This window comes from Sardina pilchardus, chromosome 15 (assembly GCF_963854185.1).
Source record: "Sardina pilchardus chromosome 15, fSarPil1.1, whole genome shotgun sequence".
Lineage (NCBI taxonomy): Eukaryota > Metazoa > Chordata > Actinopteri > Clupeiformes > Clupeidae > Sardina > Sardina pilchardus.
The window spans coordinates 30329624-30350089 of record NC_085008.1 but is presented as its reverse complement, the minus strand read 5'-3'; the positions used below and the strand labels follow the sequence as shown (position 1 = coordinate 30350089).

At 44.1% G+C, this 20466-nt stretch overlaps 1 protein-coding gene, 1 long non-coding RNA gene and 2 other non-coding genes across 4 annotated transcripts; all 4 read right to left on the bottom strand.

The window, feature by feature from the left end:
* Positions 1-6830: 6830 nt before the first annotated feature.
* On the bottom strand, positions 6831-10656 carry im:7152348 (uncharacterized protein LOC559250 homolog). Its single transcript, XM_062557031.1, has 4 exons — positions 10421-10656; positions 8646-9481; positions 8230-8334; positions 6831-7579 (listed from the first exon to the last, which is right to left on the bottom strand). Exons 2-4 carry the CDS (start codon positions 9062-9064, stop codon positions 7534-7536), a joined length of 570 nt encoding a protein of 189 aa, XP_062413015.1. The 5' UTR covers positions 9065-9481; positions 10421-10656; the 3' UTR covers positions 6831-7533.
* A 2324-nt stretch (positions 10657-12980) lies between these two features.
* LOC134101734 (uncharacterized) lies at positions 12981-20451 on the bottom strand. Its single transcript, XR_009941445.1, has 4 exons — positions 20380-20451; positions 17432-17588; positions 15430-15586; positions 12981-13059 (listed from the first exon to the last, which is right to left on the bottom strand). It is a non-coding gene; the product is annotated as an uncharacterized LOC134101734 (long non-coding RNA).
* Positions 19777-19848, bottom strand: trnap-ugg (transfer RNA proline (anticodon UGG)). The gene has a single exon. It is a non-coding gene; the product is annotated as a tRNA-Pro (tRNA).
* trnap-cgg (transfer RNA proline (anticodon CGG)) lies at positions 19994-20065 on the bottom strand. The gene has a single exon. It is a non-coding gene; the product is annotated as a tRNA-Pro (tRNA).
* Positions 20452-20466: the final 15 nt, after the last annotated feature.

The window sequence follows — 20466 nt, the reverse complement described above, 5'->3', positions numbered from 1 at the left end:
TTCTTCCTTTACAGTAATAAAGCGCTTTGCACACTTTGGTAGAGCGCTATGTGAATGTGAATTGTTTCGGACCTCCAGTAGCCTGGAAAACCAGCGCCAACTGCTGGACGGCAAAATGTTTTGCCTGCATTTGGGTCTGGCCTCGGACCATTGAACATTTTGAAAACACTGCCCTGAATCTGGCAAACCAATCACAACGCAGAGATGTGTTTTGAATCAACGCGGGCGGGGCAGAGGGATCTGGGGCGGGGTTTTGAGGGAGCGTTGGCCTATAGGCACAGACACGGTTTGAAAGACAACGGGTTGTGCTCATCAACAATAGGCGCGTTCAAGTTGGCTGCGCAGCACAAAAACTGCGCAGCACAAGATGCACGTGGTTAAAAATCTGTCCACGATGGTCTAGATGGGCGTGTTTTCGACTCGGCAGTCGGTATCACATGGCCTCAACTTATCGCGGGAGCAAGGCGTGGCCAGGCGGCTGCTCCGCAAAAGAGCAGCCGGTCTGGAGGTACTGCGGAGAGCAGCGGAGCCTAGACCCTGCCTTCATGACGTCAGGTCTTTGCCCTAATTGGCTTTTACATCCCTGACGTATGTGCAGGTGTTTAGATGCCTCCTCATATCCACAAGGGTCCGTGCCTCGTGATTCGTCACATGGTCAAGTCTAGCCAAGTCTACACTACGGGAAGTAGAGAGTGTACAACTTCATAGCAGCGTTTGTATCCCCTCCCCTGCTGCCACCGGCAGCTCTCGTTGCTGCAAAAGGTCATTTGGAGTTGAACTTGAACACGGCTAATGTTCCGTTGTATCCATTCATCGAGGCCAGACTAAATTAGACATCCAATCCATTTAGGCTGGTTTATCAGGCTAGACCTCCAGTTGATTTTCTTGAAAAATGTGCACTTTACACAGATGGGATGTGTTCTTAGAATGTTCCTAAGAAGTGCTCAGCACTTAAGAGCTTCTTAACTAATCTGGGAAACCTGGCCAATGTTAGTAAGTGATGCATGTAAATGATATGCCAACACAATTAACAAGAATTTTCACTCATTGTCTTCAATGATACCGGTCTTCACCACCTCGTAAAAAAAAAAAAAGGCAACATAAAAATAAAGGACTCAGACATCAGCTGGACTTTCAAAAATAGGACCTAGTAATGGATGGATGTGAGTTGGCCGCACGTTGGTATAGGAGTGTGTATACCGTAACTGTGTGTGTTCAAACAGCTGAGAGAGGAGGATTGGTGAGGGGCCAAACAACTGCTATGAGTTAATGATCAGGATGGATGAGAGTATGAAACACTTTTGAAACAGACTGATGAAGGCAGAATGCCAAGACCTGTCTGTGCAAAAGACATTCCAATCAAAGAGTTACTTCATGCACCATGGTTACTGTATAAAGTCATACGTGTGTGTTTGTGTTTATGTGTGTTTACTCTGCAATTGTATTGTATTGTAAACCTCAGTGGTATCCTTCAAGGGTGTTTTGTTGATGATTTTTCTTGCTGCTTACATTCTTTGGTAGGGTATTCAGATTGTTGTGTTTAACAGTCGTTGGATACTGGCAACACATGTACCGTGAGGAGGGCCTTCAGGATCCCAGGTGCAATATACAGCACAGCCACCAGCCAGTTGTTAGTTGTATCCTGTGCCCTGTTTTGTGAATTTGATTAAGCCATAGGTTGTTGATTGGCTGCAGACAGGTTAGGCCAGGGCTCTTCAATTAGCGGCCCGCGGGCCGGATCCGGCCCCCGAGATACATTGTAGTGGCCCTTGAAGTGTTGGCTGATGTTATATATGAGCAAATCCTTATGATCGGTAGAGACGTAAATAGCTGGTGGAAAACGCGATAATGGAGGTGCAGTGATAGGCTACACTGCGAGTAGCGCCTATAAATAATATTCTGTGTGGTGCGTTGCCGTTGTAGGCTACTTTGTTACTGGATATTATACAAAGAGGTGCCTTGCTTCGTTTTTACGCAGCGTCACCAACATGTTGACGTGCGCCAAATCCAAGCTGTTTTCCTCAAAGCATGAAACATTTTTGGTGCATGAAATCTCACCGGTAGTGTGCCTCTCCAGTCCAAGCAGATCCTCGCGAAAACATTCGCCACTCGTAATGTAGCTATTGAAGCAAATAGGAGTCGGTTTAAAAGTTTAACTTTGGTGGCATCATTTCTGTTACATGCTCTCACTCGCTCTGAAGCCACTGCACCTCAGCCAACTGCACGTAACGTTTTGACCGAGTTGAACATAAGTTCCATCTTAGCTTAGTTTCAACGTAAATTGCCACTACGTTGGAGTATTATAAGCCACTAACATTTTAACGGGTTGCACCACGCAAATAGTTTCAATGTGAAACTAATACACATCCATCGCCTTGATGTCAAGTCCACTGTAAGTAACATTGATTTGTGAACACGTTCATCCAATTTAAATGGTGGGAACGTTAAATGTATGTTGAGATGAGTTACATATGCGACCGATTACGCACATTTAATTCATTTAAACACTGTTTGAAACCTGTTTGTGCCCATTGGAAATTGTATGGACCTAGCAGTTACTGCGCAAAGCTCAGATTCCATTGCTGTTAATGTTATCACAGATTTCATATTAGTCATAGCAATGCAGATCCAGTGTCACCTTCCCAATGCCTACCACTGTGGTAGTCTGGGCCTGTGGCAGAAATATTCCCAAAACACAAATACAACAAAATAACCACAAAATAATTATGCTTTTACAAAATGCAACATATTAGCAATATAGATCCAGTGTCACCTTCCCAATGTTGGCCTACCACTGTGGTAGTCTGGGCCTGTGGCAGAAATATTCCCAAAACACAAATAACCACCAAAAAACGATATTATCAGAGAATGTCTAATAAGGGACAGGCTCTGATATTATGCATTTACAAAATGCAACATTTGAACACCCATATTGGTGCTGTTGTAGTTTATTGTATCTACATTTGTACGTAATTACTCATATTTCAAACGGTATTTCTCTGGCCCCGCAGTTGTGATACTTTTCATGAACTGGCCCCTATTACAAACTAATTGAATAGCCCTGGGTTAGGCTATACTGTGAAATGAGGCCTGTAGATTCTGGGTAGTCTGCTACGTGTGTGATGGCTGTTTCGAGCCAATTTTGCATTGCTGTTCTATTCTGTGTCATATTGTATTATGTTAGTTAGACTTGGTTGTGGGGAAGACTTGAGCCAGTTACATAATAGTCTAACTATACTGTACCCAGTCTATGATATTGTGTGATGTTGTGGTAGACAGTGTCAATCGCAGTAAATTATGGTTTGGAAATGATATTCTTTCTACATGATTAAGAAATGACCAGTTATCACTTCCACTTATTACCTTGAACGGTATATATGGGTGATCATATTTGATGACTGGTACAAAACACTTACTGTAGCTGCACTGAAGAAGGCACTATTCCAAAATGCATCTGTTCAAGTCTGCTCCAATCAAAGGATTACTTTGTGCAAAATGTGCACATTCTCTGAAGCCAGTGAAGCCTGCTCACAGCAGACATGTAGCTACATGAGCTATTCATCCCTTGGCTATTTCCTTACCCTGGCATTAGTATATCCAGGTATGTCACAAAGCTGTCAAACTGAGCATGATATGACTGATTTGCATATTATGGCATGTTGTATTCGACACATGACTTTCAGAAGCATGTCTTTCCAAAATGAACAGGAGCAGACTGTTATGTTGATTCCAAGCCAATACATTGAGATTCCTCTTTGTTTGTTTTTTGTGACACATATCGTTTAATTACTCTCAGATAGGTGACATTTATTGTGTGCTATCCGCATACCTCTCAGGCTGCGCAATGTGCTGTGAGATATTTGCATTTAGGATTCATTCCAATTATGGGAAGATATTTGGTGACCTACTTCACAGAGTGCTGTTGGCCGAGGTCCAAAAGGAAAAGGTCACACCACATTTTTCCTCTTCTCTAGAGGCACATTTTTGACAGCCTTGGGACTTTTTACCCAGTGCCCCCATCCCCTTTCCTCCTACATAAAGTGATGTTATCAGGGGTCAGGGTCAAGAAGACAACAGCGGTGTTTATATTTTGGAAAGACAAGCAGAGATTTTGATGAGTCAGAGTGAGACCTTATCTGTCCCACTTTATCAGGTCATCATTAACATTATACAGACTGTTTTTCGCTACAGCTCAGAAAGAATATGTTTGACTAACTGCTTGACTAACCGATCAAGAATTTGTTCTCAAACAATCACTACCACGCTTCATGGTTTAATTCAAACCAGCCCTCCAAATGGCCTTGTTTGGCTCTTTCCCTTCCTGTTACTCTTTTGTCCATGAGTGACTTGAGTTTCCTTGTCCACCACCCCCCGTCCAAACACACACACACACACACACACACAGAGACGCACACAAACAGAAGCACACCAGGACCCTCCATTTCCCTTGGTTAATGCAGTCATACCAATGTCATCCAATGCCCCTCAATGACTGAGATGCTGGGAAACTGACCATAAATGAATAACAAAAACACAGGACATGTTTACATACAGTACCCAGCACATTCGTCTACCAATGAAACTGGCATTCAGCTGTGGCGAGGGGTTGTATCAGGGCATCACTGCTGCTTGTTTATCTGTCCACACAGGGGGATCTCTGACATTACAACATCTGTGAGTCCCGTTGAAACTCGATAGCTTTTAGTACAGTAGCAAACACTCCCAGGTAATAGCCTCTATCAGTTCACACTCACACAGACACAAAGACACACACACACTTGCACTCATGTTTACTCACACACGTCACATACACATACACCTGTGAATGGACAGGGTGTGACATGAGCCTAGTATTTTTCGATCATTTCCTCATAGTCCTGTGGAGTGAGCCGTTAGTGGAAAAACCAGACAGGGCACTAACTGCCTTCTTGTCTGAATCATCCAGACAAATCATTTCGTCCAAGTCAATCATTCTCAAGGTTTCACGGACATTAAAAAGGGATTGCTGTAGAGGAGCAAAATGCTAAACATCTACATGTATTAGATACTTGTTTATTGCTGATGAAAGCGTCATAGAAGGATGTGCTAAATATGTCTTTGACCTAAACAATCATTTGACACAGATCTGTTTTGTCTGTTATTATCATTTCCTGCAGAGGACCTGACAAAGAATGACTATATCATTTATAGTGATGTGGTGCTTACCATGACTCCTATCACCCCCTCAGAAAAACAGCAGTGTCAGGTGTCTTTGTCCTAACAGGAAATTTGATTTCCACTCTTTCCTGTCTATCACCATGTCCTGTTATTGTATTGTACATTTGAGTGTGTGTGTGTGTGTGTGTGTGTGTGTGTGTGTGTCTGTGTGCATACACCATTGGCAGTAATGTCTCAACATAAACATCAACACATTTCAACATGGCCAAGTGTCTTCCTTCAGACACAATAAAAAACTTCCTTGGGCCAGAGAGCAAACAGGTCGGCGCAGGAGACCCACCGATCGCCACTCTCGTCTCTCACCCAGTCTCCATGCGAGGCCAGATGCGTGCTGAAAAGACTTGCTAATCCACTTACACGCGCGACTGGGCCTATTGTGCTGAGTTCTCGGGGTGCTGAGAGCCTCACTGCTGTGATCTGGCCCTCGTCTCAGTGTTGGGAGGTCTCCCACTTATGGGCCAGTGTCTGTCTGTCCCATCGTCCTGATGACACACACCCCATGGGTAACTGCCCAGAGGGCAGACGGAAGGCCACTGGCCGAGTGCACTGCCCTACTGAGTGGCCGCTGTTCTACGGTCTATGCCAAATGAAGGTCACAAGTGTGAAAACTACAATGATGCTGTGTTTTCCCAGAACAGCCCTCTCTGTTCAGCCTCCCAGTGCTAGCAATGCCAATTCTACAACTATGATAACAATTACATTATTTATATAGGTATAATAAATAGCTGTATCTAAAATATCTAAAACAATAACAACAATCAAATGATTTTATGGGCATATAAAGGTTTCATATACTATATCTAATCAGCAATATAGCAAAGTCAACCCTCTACTGGGAAAAGGAGAACGAAGGGAGAAGTCCTACTAGTCATTTCACGTCCAAGTTGTAATGTGCTGTGAAGAGCACAGAGAAGAGCAGAGACAAGTATGTCCCTGAAGGCCAGCTTGACATTTATTTGGTAGAAGTGCACTGAGGACCCTCTTACAGATACCCCAGGGAGAGAAAAGAGCGTGTGTGTGTGTGTGTGTGTGTGTGTGTGTGTGTGTGTGTGTGTGTGTGTGTGTGTGTGTGTGTGTGTGTGTGTGTGTGTGTGTGTCTGCGTGCGTGCGTGCGTGCGTGCGTGCGTGCAAGTGGTGTTGCATGCTGTAGTTTATCTGACAGAATTGGAGAGTATAGACTTTTTAATCAGACACATTAGTGCTGCCTGGCTGAGCTAAGAGGAGAGGGGCAGGGACAGGAGCAGGGGCTCTAGGCCTCAGAGGAGAGCGGAGGCAGCCCTACAGATGGTCCTGCTCACCGGAGACTCTCACTGCCTGCCGTCCCACTGACACGCTAGACGCTGTCCCAGCCCAGTTACGGTCTTATTAATGTGAGCTGATTTAACATGGAGAGAAGGTCAAAATAACACTCATTCAAGCTCCCCCAACCCCCAACCTTTGGACTGACACTGATTACACACACACACACTTGGAATTAACTTCCAGAGATGTAGCTGAAGTACTCCAGCACTTTACAGCTAGAGGGATAAAACACACACACACACACACACACACACACACACACACACACACACACTAACATGCTCATAAACAATCGCAAAGAGAGCAAAAAGTTTCAACATTTTGATTTTTTTATTTAAAATAATTTATCATGATAAATACAAAAGCTTACAATAAGTTAAAGGCTCAGCCTCCTGGGGTTTGACCCTGCCAGGCAAAGAAGGTTAAAGGGGTTGGGGGGGATGACCGTTTGCTTAGAAGCCATCTGTCAAGGACAGTCAGCACTGAGTCCAGGATACCGTCTCACTCTCTCTCTTTACCCCCCATCTAAATATCACACTCTCTCTCTCTCTCCATCTCTCTGTCTGTCTAGCTCTCTCTGTTCTCTTGCCCAGTCTGTTGGGACAGCTGATCTCAATCCCACTGCAGCAGCTGTCGTGGATTAGGGGTGGAATACCTAATGAAAGAGTCCCCTGCACAGATAATGGGTGCAAGCGGTATTCAATGATGCATCTCCCCATCACAGAGAAACCCACAACAAACTCACTCACTCACTCACACACACACACACACACACACACACACACACACATACACACACACACACAAAGTCTTGCAGACACGTGCAAGTCTGTCTGAGCCACTCTAAATGTTTGTACAAGGTTTGACCTGGCTCCCGATCCCTCAGATAATCCGGCGGCTGGCAGTCTTTTTTTGATGACTGTTGGGAAAACAAATAGCCACAACACAGCTCGTGGTGATTGACAGTTCCGCTATCCGGGAGAGCCGTTGGTCACGTCCTCTTTTCTCCTAGCTTTAAATCATATCAGCTGTCGCAAGCCTCCGCCATGACTTCATCTCACTGTATGGAGAGAGAGAGAGAGAGAGAGAATAATTATGGGAGGGACTCAGGGAGACAGCAGGCAATTCAAAACAAAACAAACCTTTTTCATTGTGTCTGTCTGTGTGTGAGTGTGTACACACCATCATTCGCCACCCAGTACAGAGCCTTTTTTTTTTAACGATAACACCACGCTGACTATTAATTGCTGTGGAAGGATTATCTGTATGTGTCACTTGGCTGGTGATTATTTGTGTGCTCTGTGACTGTAATGGGTGTTGTGTGTGTGTTTTCCAGTCCACCTGTGCACTCAGGCTAAGGCTTTAATCTCCCGTATGAAATATGACAGCCGGTACACCTCGGCTGCAAATGAGACTCTTGCGAAACAGTGTTTGTGCTCCCATAGTGTGTCAGAGTTTTCCGTGTAGGAGTTATTTGTCATGACAGATCCCAGGTGAATTCCACTGGCCATGCAATTGTGCCTTAGTCCACACTTAATTAAGGAAACAGCATTAGGTCATATGGAGCCACTCTTGGCTACCTGTATGACACCCAGCTAAATGGCGAAACACAGTCACCATTGAGCGTAAGAGACTTGATATGTGTACAGTATGTGTCTTTACAAGGCGTGGATGGGGAGACAAAAGAGAGGTGGAAAAGGGAGTACTCACACATTGGAGCCAGGCATGATCCTCTCTTGGGGCTGCCTCGCGAAGCTCAGCTTCCTCAGGAATGAGGGCAGTCTGATACGGGGCCGGTAGTGCTTTGAGACGGGGCTGATGAGAGGAAAGAGAGCAACGCTTTAGACAAACGGGACTAAGGACAGTCTTAGAGGAGGCCGTGTTTATCATCCTCATTCCCAAAGCTGTTCAGTACCAGTGGCAGTAACTAGGTCACCTCCTTTGCAAATGCAGGGGGGGAACGACCTTGTATGTTGCCAGACAATCGATACAGCTACCCCAACACGAGGTGTGTCGATACAATCATATCATGCTTATAAGAGGTCATGGGCATATACCTCAACTTGTAGCACATTGTTTCATTTTTCACATCAGCAATCAGTTCAGGGTCAAGTCTATCAACTCACCATTGTGCTGGAGCAGACGCTCCCTCTGCTCTCTCCTCCTCCTCCTCCTCCTCTTCTTCTCTGATCCCGTCTTCCGCATCTTCCTCTGCTTCCAACACCACCTCCTCTCGCTGTCCCCCCCGCTCCTCGTCCTCCTCCTCCTCCTCCTCGTCCTCCTCCTCGACGGCAAAGTCGGGGATCTGGTCCCACACGCGGCTGTTGACCCACAGCGCCTCGTGCAGCTTGCTGCCGCCGCCCACGCAGGTCATCTGGCGGCAGAGCGGGCAGCGCACGGTCAGCAGGCCGCTCTTGGCCACGGCCATGGCCTCCAGGCACACGGCGCAGAAGGTGTGGCGGCAGTGCAGCACCCGGGGGACGCGGCCGGTGCGCGCGTACGGCCGGTAGCACACGCTGCACTCGCGCTCCTCACACAGCACCATGGCCACGGACGGACAGGGGACGGCTTCACACGCCACAGGGGGTCAGCCAGAGGGAAAACGGCACAAAAACACACACACCAATGAGCTGCAGCGCACAGTGTCAGTCGCCGACTGTCAGGTGCAATGAGGTGCCACTAGCAGACTCCTGGTGGGTGTGATGGAGGTGGTCACGGGATCCAGATGGATCAACTGGAGCGCGGCTTCTTTTTGCTCCAGCAGCCTTGTGCTGTCAGGTCTTTAATGTGGTGGTTTGGGATGACCTGGTTAAAAAAGGCGCCTGCTTTAGGAAGAGATTGAGGCCAAAGTCCAGAGGCAAGATGCTGATTCGGATGGATTTAGGCCTGGGGGTGGGTTTGTGTTCTACTGCCCCTGTTCACCATGTGATGCTCTCTCTTCTGCAGCCTTCTGGAACTCCCTCTAGATGGATGAACAAGAGAAAAATGAACACACTGACCTAAAAGGAGACATTTCCCTTCATTAAACTGAAACAAATATGCGTTGACAATGCATTTATTCGGAAGTCACCACAATATGGGTCACAGATTCTGGAGTGGAATGCCCTCTAATGATACTTCCCAAAAGAAACAATAACCTCGCAGCCTCACTTCCTGTCTAACGAAAACATCATTCTGTATCTCTTCCCGTTCTGCATCCACATATTTCTCCATTCAAGGGCACACATAAGCTGGTGGCACAATGTTACACTGAAACCCTTGAAGCCATTGTGGAGGTAACCAAGGTCAGAGCATGTATTGTGTGGGGGGCATTCAAATAATATTCTCTCCCTGGTTGCCAGCCACCTGTTAGGCAGAAATAATTAATGACTCTCCCTGACCTTTTAGAGTCTAACCTTTGACCTGTTTTGGCTTCTAGGGCACATAATGCAATTTACTTCCTCCCATTGTCTACTTATCACTCACTTGATTAGATTAATCTAACTGGAAAAAGTTGAATCAGGCAGCTGATTATGTCAACCCCAAATGTTTTGAAGAGGTACATTCTTTCCCTTTTGAAACAGCATTGTTTGTGTCTTTGCTTCGTATTTTAACATGTATATGCATGCAGCTGTTCTTCAAGAATTTCAACAAAACCATAACTGCCATATCACAATTATTTACTGCCTCCTTATCTGACAGATACAGTCTAATTAGGCTAAATGAATGTGGTATAAATCACACTGTCTCCGCCTAGACTGACTCAATATTCACTTTCATACAAAACACACACATTAAAATACCTCAAACAAAATGCTTGCCATTCATTATGAATTGGCTTTTTTTACAAAAAGAAAAAAGGACCACTTGCTTAAATATAGAACAAACAAAAGTTAAATCTCAAACAGGAAATAGTACTTACGGGTAGATGAAGTAAAGAAAGTGCCAATAGCAATGCCAGTTTCCTGTGTGGTGATAGAGACCTAGCTGTGAAGTTCAGTCCTGCTCATCTCTACTCTGCTGACAGTCTGAGCTTCTGTCTGCTCTTTTTAGCCCGCGTGGAGTAGAGTCATGTGGTAGATGGGGTAAGGAGGGGGTTGGGGTTGCGGTTACTCTCTCGCTCACTCAGTCTTTCCTCCGAATATCCCCCACAGACAAAACACACACTTCATCCCCTCCTCCCTGTGTTCACAGTCTCTCTCTCTCTCTCTCTCTCTCTCTCTCTCTTCCTCCCTCCCCCTTTCTTTTACCCTCCTCCTCGCTCGACTGGCATGACAGGGCAGCTGTGTGTGCAGCGCAGGGCTGGCCCAGGGGACCTGATGGTCTAAGCACTCATTATGCACAGTGGGAGGGGAGAGAGGAGGAGGCAGGGCTCTGGCCAGGCTCACTGCACTGCTCTTTGTCTCGCGCTGCCTAACAGCTGACAGCAGGGACAGGTGGAGACAGCAGCGAGAGTGGCCCGAGAGGTAGGCGGAGAAAGGGCATTCCGCACGGCAACGGCGACCCAATGGCCACTGTCACTCTATTGCCAGGGAAAAGGATGATGCGATTTTAAAAGCTTGTGATATTATACTTTTTATTTTTTACACAGGGTTGTGTTTAATTTGTGGTTATGAAATTGAACCCGCATGTCCACATCAATGTTGAGTCACAAAGCCAGTCATGAAAAGGATTGAGGGGGGAGGGGTGGGGGGTCTCATGGCTGAGCTGGGTTTCTATTTAAGCGTTTGTCAGATCATAATAAGCCCCCAAAACCCACCACCCGCCTCTCCCACACAATGTCTAACCGATTTAGCATAAACCTTCAAGATGTAGATGCTGTTTTAAGGTCCACTCGTTTGAGTTAGACAACATCTGGACTAGTTTACAGCCGTCAAGGAGACTCTTAAAGTGGTCCATAACTGGGTGTGTTCTCATCTCAATTCTGGAAACCAAATGCAAACGCACAAAAGAATAAACTATGCTTAAACTGTATGCGTCTTTATGTTGCCTATTCAAAACCGAAAATTTTGTATTTCAACTTCCCTTTGGACAAAGGTGTCTACTAAGCAACGTAACCGTAAAATAGATTTTGAAAGGATATTTTTTTTTTCAGAGCAGTAAAGAGTCTGTTTTGAATTCAAAACCGAAGTATTTATTATTACAAAAGTAGGCCCTATTTGGTTAATAACGTTGTGCATCTTCTGATTACAAATCTGTCCGTGACCTGTGTAACTCATAAGGTTTCCCCTCCTTGCTAGTGGACGCATTCGATGATGACCAATGGTGATGATGATACATGGAGTAACTTTTGGGGGACTTTTTTTTTTTGAGCAACTTTCTGGGCAACCACGAGAAAGATCCTTAACACAATACATCATTCATTCACAACAACTTTGCTCATAGACTGACTTTTCACAGCATTTTAATCTTTCCTTTTCATGAAACATCAGAGGATAGGAACACAGAACTTTGAAAATTGAAATCACAGCGCTACAGGCTCTCTTGTGTGAATGCGCTGGTGTGTTTTGAGATGTGCCTTACGGGTAAACCTTTTGCCACACTGATCACAATGGAATGGCCTCTGTCCTGTGTGAGTGCGCTGGTGTCTGATGAGATTTCTCTTAGAGGTAAACGTCTTACCACTGTCAGTGCAAATGAATGGCTTTGCTCCTGTGTGAGTGTGCTGGTGTCTGATGAGACTCGTCTTACAGGTAAACGTCTTACCACAGTCAGTGCAAATGAATGGCTTTGATATTGTGTGAGTGCGCTGGTGTCTTTTGAGATGTCCCGTATAGTTAAACCTCTTGTCACACTGATCACAATGGAATGGCCTCTCTCCTGTGTGAGTGCGCTGGTGTCTGATGAGACTCGCCTTACAGGTAAACGTCTTACCACAGTCAGTGCAAATGAATGGCTTTGCTCCTGTGTGAGTGCGCTGGTGTTTTTTGAGAGTTTGCCTTTGAGGGAAGCTCTTATCACACTGATTGCAGCAGTACGGCCTCTCTCCTGTGTGAATGCTCTGGTGTGATCTGAGACTGTCCTCTCGAGTGAAGCTCTTGCCACAGTAGATGCAGTAATATGGCCTCTCTCCGGTGTGTATGCGCTGGTGTTTTTTGAGAGTTTCCCTTTGAGGGAAGCTCTTATCACACTGATTGCAGCAGTACGGCCTCTCTCCTGTGTGAATGCTCTGGTGTGATCTGAGACTGTCCACTCGAGTGAAGCTCTTGCCACAGTAGATGCAGTAATATGGCCTCTCTCCGGTGTGTATGCGCTGATGGACATCCAGATGGCCTCGTTGCACAAAACTCTTCCCACAATGGGGGCATAAGTAAGGCCTTTCTCCTGTGTGAATGCGCTGATGTGTTTTGAGATTTTGAAGTGAAATAAATCCCCTACCACACAAGGAGCAGGGGTGTGGCCTCTCATCTGTGTGGACATAATGATGGTTCCTCAGCTGGGACCGCAAGTGGAAGCTTTTACCACACACGGTACAGGAGAGATTTTCGGATCTCTTGGTCTCTGTACATAGCGTGGAGGGGGATGCTGGGGTCTTCCAGGATGAGAGAGATGATCTTTCTCCTGTTTTACCAAAACACATACAGTAAATACAAAGACACACACACACATACACACACACGATATATAAGAACACACACTTTATGTGCATGAAACATGAAACATGGTATATAAATAGGGGTGGGCTATATGTCAGGGATAATGTATAGAACGCCGGTCATTATCGGAAAATAATTCCCGACAGGATGAACTGAACCCCGACGCGCAACGGAGGGGTTTTACTTCGTCCTGATGGGAATTATTTTCAGATAATGACCGGCGTTCTATACATTATCGTGCTTATTATACGGCAACTTGCCAAAACGAGAAAAGAAACTTATCTCAATGTGTCTTTAGCAATGACTTGGCTACCGTTTCGTGGCTTCTGCTACAACTAGCGGAGTGAACCCGTTGCCATTGGCAGCGGTCATTATACCTTCGGAGTGGTCATTATGCAAAAATAACTGACCGTAGAACGTTGGGGAGGCCCATTCAAAGTGAATGGGAGCTCCCTCAACATTCTAGAGAGCCGTATAATAAGCCATTAAAACATATGGTATTCATGGGAATTTTTATGGCAATAATATAAATGACAACATGAAAATAGTCCCACTCAACATACTCTGAAAATCATTTTGAAAGTCTCATGCCCCCATAGCACTGGAGTATAGAAGGAGGATGGGGAATGATGAGAAGACAAACTCTTCTGCCATGACATCAGATGCAAAGCATGTTAGCCTAGCCAAGTAGCTTCTAAGTATTCAGCAGTCTGTGTAAAGGTATTTACCGCAAAGGTTGGCCTACATCATTTTTCTCCTGACTGCCGATGCATTAGTGTCAGTTTGTAAAGTGAAATAACGTTAGGAATCCCTGATCAATGTGATTAGTTAGACTGGACCAATGATTTCCAAGTTGACGCATAGTTTGCAGTGTTGAAACAATACCCAATCATGAGAGGACTCTCTTCACAAAGACAAAAAGCGAGTTCATGATGGCTGCGCAGCACAAGATGCACGTGGTTAAAAATCTGTCCACGATGGTCTAGATGGGTGTGTTTACGACTCAGCAGTCGGTATCACATGGCCTCAACTTATCGCGGGAGCAAGGCGGGGCAAGGCGGGGCAAGGCGGCTGCTGAGCAGCGGCGCAGCAGCTCTCTAGGTACTGCGGAGCCTAGACCCTCCTCATGACGTCAGGACTTTGCCCTAATTGGCTTAATCCCTGACGTATGTGCAGGTGTTTAGATGCCTCTTCATATCCACAAGGGTCCGTGCCTCATGTTTCGTCACATGGTCACGTCTAGACTACGGGAAGTAGAGAGTGTACAACTTCATAGCAGCGTTTGTATCCCCTCCCCTGCTGTCACCGGCAACTCCCGCTGCTGCAAGAGGTCATTTGGAGTTGAACTTGAACGCGCCTAAAGGCCCTCATTTATCAACCGAGCGTAGAAACCAGCGTACATCTGAGCGCAGAAATCATCTTACGACGGGGCTCACGTGTGATTCATCAAACTTTCATATCACTCCAATTCCAGCGTAAGAATAAACGTGTGTAGATAAATGTGCCGGCTGGAAACAAGCGTAATTTAAATATCACGCCCCTATATATGCTCGTTTTAATAGCCTCGCCCCTAGAATTTACAACATGAAGGTGCATTATACGTCCAAAAGAGATCCATAGTGATCTGGAGCCACAGTGACGTCCAGCTGAATCTTGTTAATTTTGACAGCTAGAAGCTGTCATCAAGGAAGGCGGGAAACTAGAGCGATTTAAAAGCGCAACAGACTTTATTTTCGCAGAGAGAATGCATCATACTATAAATACATTCATTACAAAACCATACGACACTGAAATTTGCCCTTTGAAAATCATTTAAAATACATAATTCATGAATGTTGCGTTTGCCAAAGAGAAAGTAATCATCGCCTATATGGCTATCCTAAGCCATCAAATGTGTCAATATAATATGCTACATTACAGTAAACAGGCTGCACATGCACAGGGAAGGTGTTATGTCCGAGATAGTCCATAAATTCAACTCATCAACTTTCTAATCCACCGCCGATTTACTTCTGCACGGTGCTATGCCGCCTGAAGAACTTGCGAACACGAGTTCAGACTAGACGTGAGATTTGAGCGTATAGCACCAATCACGTTCACATTGATAAATGCCATACTTTGCGTGGAAACAACGTACGCCTGTTTTACGCCTGTTTTTGGTCGTACACACGTTTAATAAATGAGGGCCAATAATTCTGGTTTTACCAGGCTAATTGTTTAGAGCGACCATGAACTCTAGCACACAAGCCAAATAAAATGTATAAAATGATCTGCTCGAATATCAATTCTGTATATCTTTTTTATGTGAGAGTGAGTGAAAGGAGAGAGATCTTACCAGTTGTGGGCTGGTTTTTGTTGCTGGTGTCTGTCTTTTGCTGGCCCAGTGTTTTACAACAGTCCACCAGCACCACGGATACCGTCCTTAACTGGACCAGATCTTGTGGATCTGTAGGGGAACACTGGATTGGAGCCATGCTTGACTTTTCTTGTGCCTAAAATTCACGTACAAAATGACACATACAAAAGGCAAACATCATTGTTAAATTTTGGAATTTTTTTAAACAGTGGACTCCTGATCATTAATTTGACTGACTTTTCTTCCACAATAATCCTCTCGTAGCATCATGCTGTGGGGATACTTCTCGACAGCAGGCCCTAGATGGGTTGTAAAGGTAAAAGTAAAATGTAGGATCGAATTACATTAATTTTCCATGAACTTGTTCCATTAAGTCTACTAGTACAGTAGTCAACAGGCTTTGAAAAAAAACACTGCTAAATATAGTGGCTAGCCACAGGTAGTCATAGGCAAACATACCAATGATTTCCATGCAAACTGAAAAATGAACAACGAGGAGTGTTGGATTAATCCATTTACAGTTAGCGATTAGAGTGTCACCTGAAAATTATGCATTAATTCATAACATGCATAACAAAGTGTTTCAGTATGAGGTCTCAAATTACTATTTTTTCTCTTAATGCCCCACAAATTCCATATAGCCTACTGAGTAGGCCTAGGTCTAGTGAGGGAATATTAACTTTATTTGTTATTCAAATATAACTAGTGCAGTGCCCGTGCAAACAATGTTTTCCAAGAAACTTGTTGCCCAATGACGTTGATGCATGTAGATCATGTTAGATTGGTGATGATGTAGAATCAGGCCCGTGCAGTTAGTAGAGCTTTTTACTGTCTTTGCAAAGTAAAAAAAGTGAAGGGGAAAGGCATTTGAGTTTCAGCGAATGGCAATATTAGACACATTACATACCCATGCGTTTTTGCTGTTGTTGGGAAATGATAGCCTTTTAACCGCATGACCATGGCCATATGCCAGTGCTATGAACTCGGAAGTGGTTTGAATGAATGTTATGCCCATAGCCGATGTCCAGATAGAGTCAAGAGCGGCTGTTTTAAATGCAAATTTTAACAGAATGCTACCGACGTGTGTGTCGGCATATTGTTGCAAGTTCAGCATCCTGATCAGGCAACAGAAGCGCTAGGCAACCGGGGTTGTTGATGAGTAGCCTATGCAACGTTACGTGACGCCTGCTTACCAAAATGGGTGCATGTGTGTCAGACTCAGCATGTTTATCCAACATGAACAATCTTGAAACGGTCCGTTGTTTACGCGAGACATCGTAATTTCCATGAATGGCAACACGTGAGTGTCAGCGAAATGGGCTTTTTTTTCTATGCTGGAGTAAGCAGAGTGGGGGAGTGGCTAGAGTGTGGAGAGCGGGGGAATTGTGGGATTGCGGTAGAGTTGTATTTTGTTTAATTTAACGATATCTTTGTCATTTTTTGTCCATAAACGACCAAACTTTACACTGCACTCACGCATGTCATTAGCAAAACGTGTCAAATTTGAGGTCAGTCGGATGAGTAGTTCGAGAGTTATGCATGGCACACACAGAGTGACACACAGACAGACGCTCCTTGCATTAATAGATAGATAGAAAGATGACGAGGACCCAACGATTGGCATTCCTTTCCTTCTCAAACTACATTGAAATTACATCCCGGAGGAGGCTCCCAGACCCCCATACAAAAAAAACATTGCTGGGCTAAAGCCCCAGATCTTTTGCACTACTGTAACGCCCCTGGGCCTAAATGTAGGCTATGGTGTATATCTAGTTATTGTTTAATTTTTCATTTCATTATAGTTATTTCATAACTTAATTTTAATTCAAGCATAGAAATATAATTAAGAAACAAACAAATACATAATAGCATTGTATGAATTATTTTAATGCTAGTGGTAGCCGATATTTGTTTGAATATCAGTTTTGTATCTTTTTCATGTCAGAGTGAGTGAGTGACTGAAGGGAGAGAGAGATCTTACCAGTTGTGGGCTGGTTTTTGTTGCTGTCGCCTGTCTTTTGCTGGCCCAGTGTTTTACAACAGTCTACCAACACCACGGATACCGTCCTTAACTGGACCAGATCTTGTGGATCTGTAGGGGAACACTGGATTGGAGCCATGCTTGACTTTTCTTGTGCCTAAAATTCACGTACAAAATGACAAATACAAAAGGCAAACATCATTGTTAAATTTGATCAGTTTTGAGTTTTACCAAAATGAAACATATTATTTTTTTACTTGTCATCTGATGATGGTTTAACTGTTTTATTAGCTTTAACATCACTGACTTTTTATTGTCCACAATAACAGCTTGCAGTTAGCTGTAGTATGTCTGATGATATGGGCTGAGTTTATAGGAGCTAAGAGGAATCCTGTAGAATTCTAGATGAACTGTTTTAAAAGCAGCCACTAGGCACTAACTTTTTTTAAAAGTATTACTGTATATACACTATATTGCCAAAAGTATTCGCTCACCTGCCTTGACTCACATATGAACTTCGGTCACATCCCATCCTCAATCCATTGGGTTTATGATGATGTAGGTCCACCCTTTGCAGCTATAACAGCTTCAACTCTTCTGGGAAGACTTCCCACAAGGTTTAGGAGTGTGTTTATGGGATTTTTTTGACCATTCTCTCAAAGCCACATTTGTGAGGTCACGCACTGATGTTGGACGAGGCCACTGACTCTCTATCTGTCCTAATTCATCTCAAAGGTGTTCTATGGGTTGAGGTCAGGACTTTATGCAGGCCAGTGAAGTTCATCCACAGCAAACTCTGTCATCTTTGCCTTTATGGACCTTGCTTTGTGCACTGGTGCACAGTCATGAGTCATGTAGGAACAAGAAGTGGCCGTCCCCAAACTTCCCACAAAGTTGGGAGAATGGAACTGTCCAAAATCTCTTGGTTAATGCTGAAGTATTCAGTGTTCCTTTCACTGGAACTAAGGGACCAAGCCCAGCTCGGGGATAGCCCCTTCCTGCTCCAACATGACGGTGCACCAGTGCACAAAGCAAGGTCCATAAAGGCATGGATGTCAGAGTTTAGTGTGGATGAACTTGACTGGGCCGCACAGAGTCCTGACCTCAACCCAATAGAACACCTTTGGGATGAATAGAGTGGATACTGAGAGCCAGTCGCCTCGTCCAACATCAGTGTGTGATCTCACAAATGCGCTTCTGAAAGAATGGTCAAAAAATCCCATAAACACACTTCTAAACTTTGTGGAAAGTCTTCCAAGAAGAGTTGAAGTTGTTAAGGCTGCAAAGAGTGGACTGACATCATAATAAACACTATGGATTAAGGATGGGATGTGACTGAAGTTCATATGTGAGTCAAAACAGGTGAGGCACTGAGTATATAGGCTCTGCATAAAATAGCACACAACTGCCCTCACGTGGAAAGCAGTCTTACTGCAACCTTCAATGTTATATATGGCTATGCTCTTATTACAGTGTTTCTCGATTGTTAACACACATTTTCTGAAAACATGCCTCATACTCTCAGAGCTCTACACACAAATCCAAACACACACACACAATGGGCAAAACTTCTCCTGCAAAATGAAACTTTACCTTCAAAACAATGTAATTTCTCCTCAAAATGGTCTTTTGTTCTCAAAACACACACACAAACCATCATATATCAAGATATTTATAAGGACCAGTTGAACACTGATGTGCTCAGTGTAATACAGTGTAATACTTTCCCCAAATACTTGAAACATACTTTATTTTTACAGTCCTACAGAACAGCCCAAAGGCAATACTGTATACTGTGCTCTTTGAGCTGTATTGTACTGTACGGTACTGTACTGTATTGATACGCAGCACTGCAATGTTCAGTGGCTCGAATCTCATCAGAGATCAAGGACCAAATGCAGAGAATTGTGTGTAGTGTTTTGAAAACAGTGTGTTTTAGAACTCCAATTTGAGTGTAAAGCAGAAATTGTGCTTATAATTCAGCAGAATCGGTTCAGGAGGTTGGTGCATGAGCTGCATAGCCTATTATGGGAATTATGGGAAGTGCCAGAAATTGTGTGTAAACAATTGAGAAAAACTGTAACCCTTATTCCAGAACATTTTTTCATTTGTAGGCTATTAGTTACACAGTTACATTACATTATTGGTTACATTAGTTTATTAGATTAATGGCATAGCCCTATATCAATCTATCTATAGCACAACTACTTGGTTGTGTTTTCACGTTGACCTTCAAATGCTAGCTGGATACGTACATATTCATCGATTTCTACCCGATGGAATATTGTAGATGTAGCTTAGTACATTAAATTCAACTCTCTCTCTCCAACTTGTTGGAAAAAGTAGGGCTCGTCCGGGATTTGAACCCGGGACCTCTCGCACCCAAAGCGAGAATCATACCCCTAGACCAACGAGCCATCTGCAAAGTCGGTATCATCTTACATAATTAAACTTTTCACTACAATATGTATTATTTGATTATTACTATGATGTCGTATTTTCACTCCAAACACATGTTCAGATTCTGCAATGTTGACACTATGCTCGGTTGAGCAAAAAGATGGGCTCGTCCGGGATTTGAACCCGGGACCTCTCGCACCCGAAGCGAGAATCATACCCCTAGACCAACGAGCCACGTGCCACCTGCATTAGAGTCAACGTCATTATATTCTAAATTAAATATAGAGTAAATGTATCGAATGCATGTTGCAACAGATAATAACCTTTTCTAATGTTTATTACTTCCATGTTTGTTTAATGCGACTGTTTAGGTGGATATGCCATACTTCATCACGTTGAATATCAGTGTGTAGCCCACAAATTTCACAAGCTAACTCACGCTAAAATGTCATTTGCTAACTACCCAATGCTAACATGAGCTTCCATCTACATAAACCTAAGTTACTCTTTCTTTCACGTATATGACGGTGATATTGCAGAGCACTTACAATTACAGCAGTCTTACAAGTGTTGTTTTCTTTGTAGGGTAAGGGACAAACGGGAAAACTGAGAAAATGATACAGTGCACAAAGTTG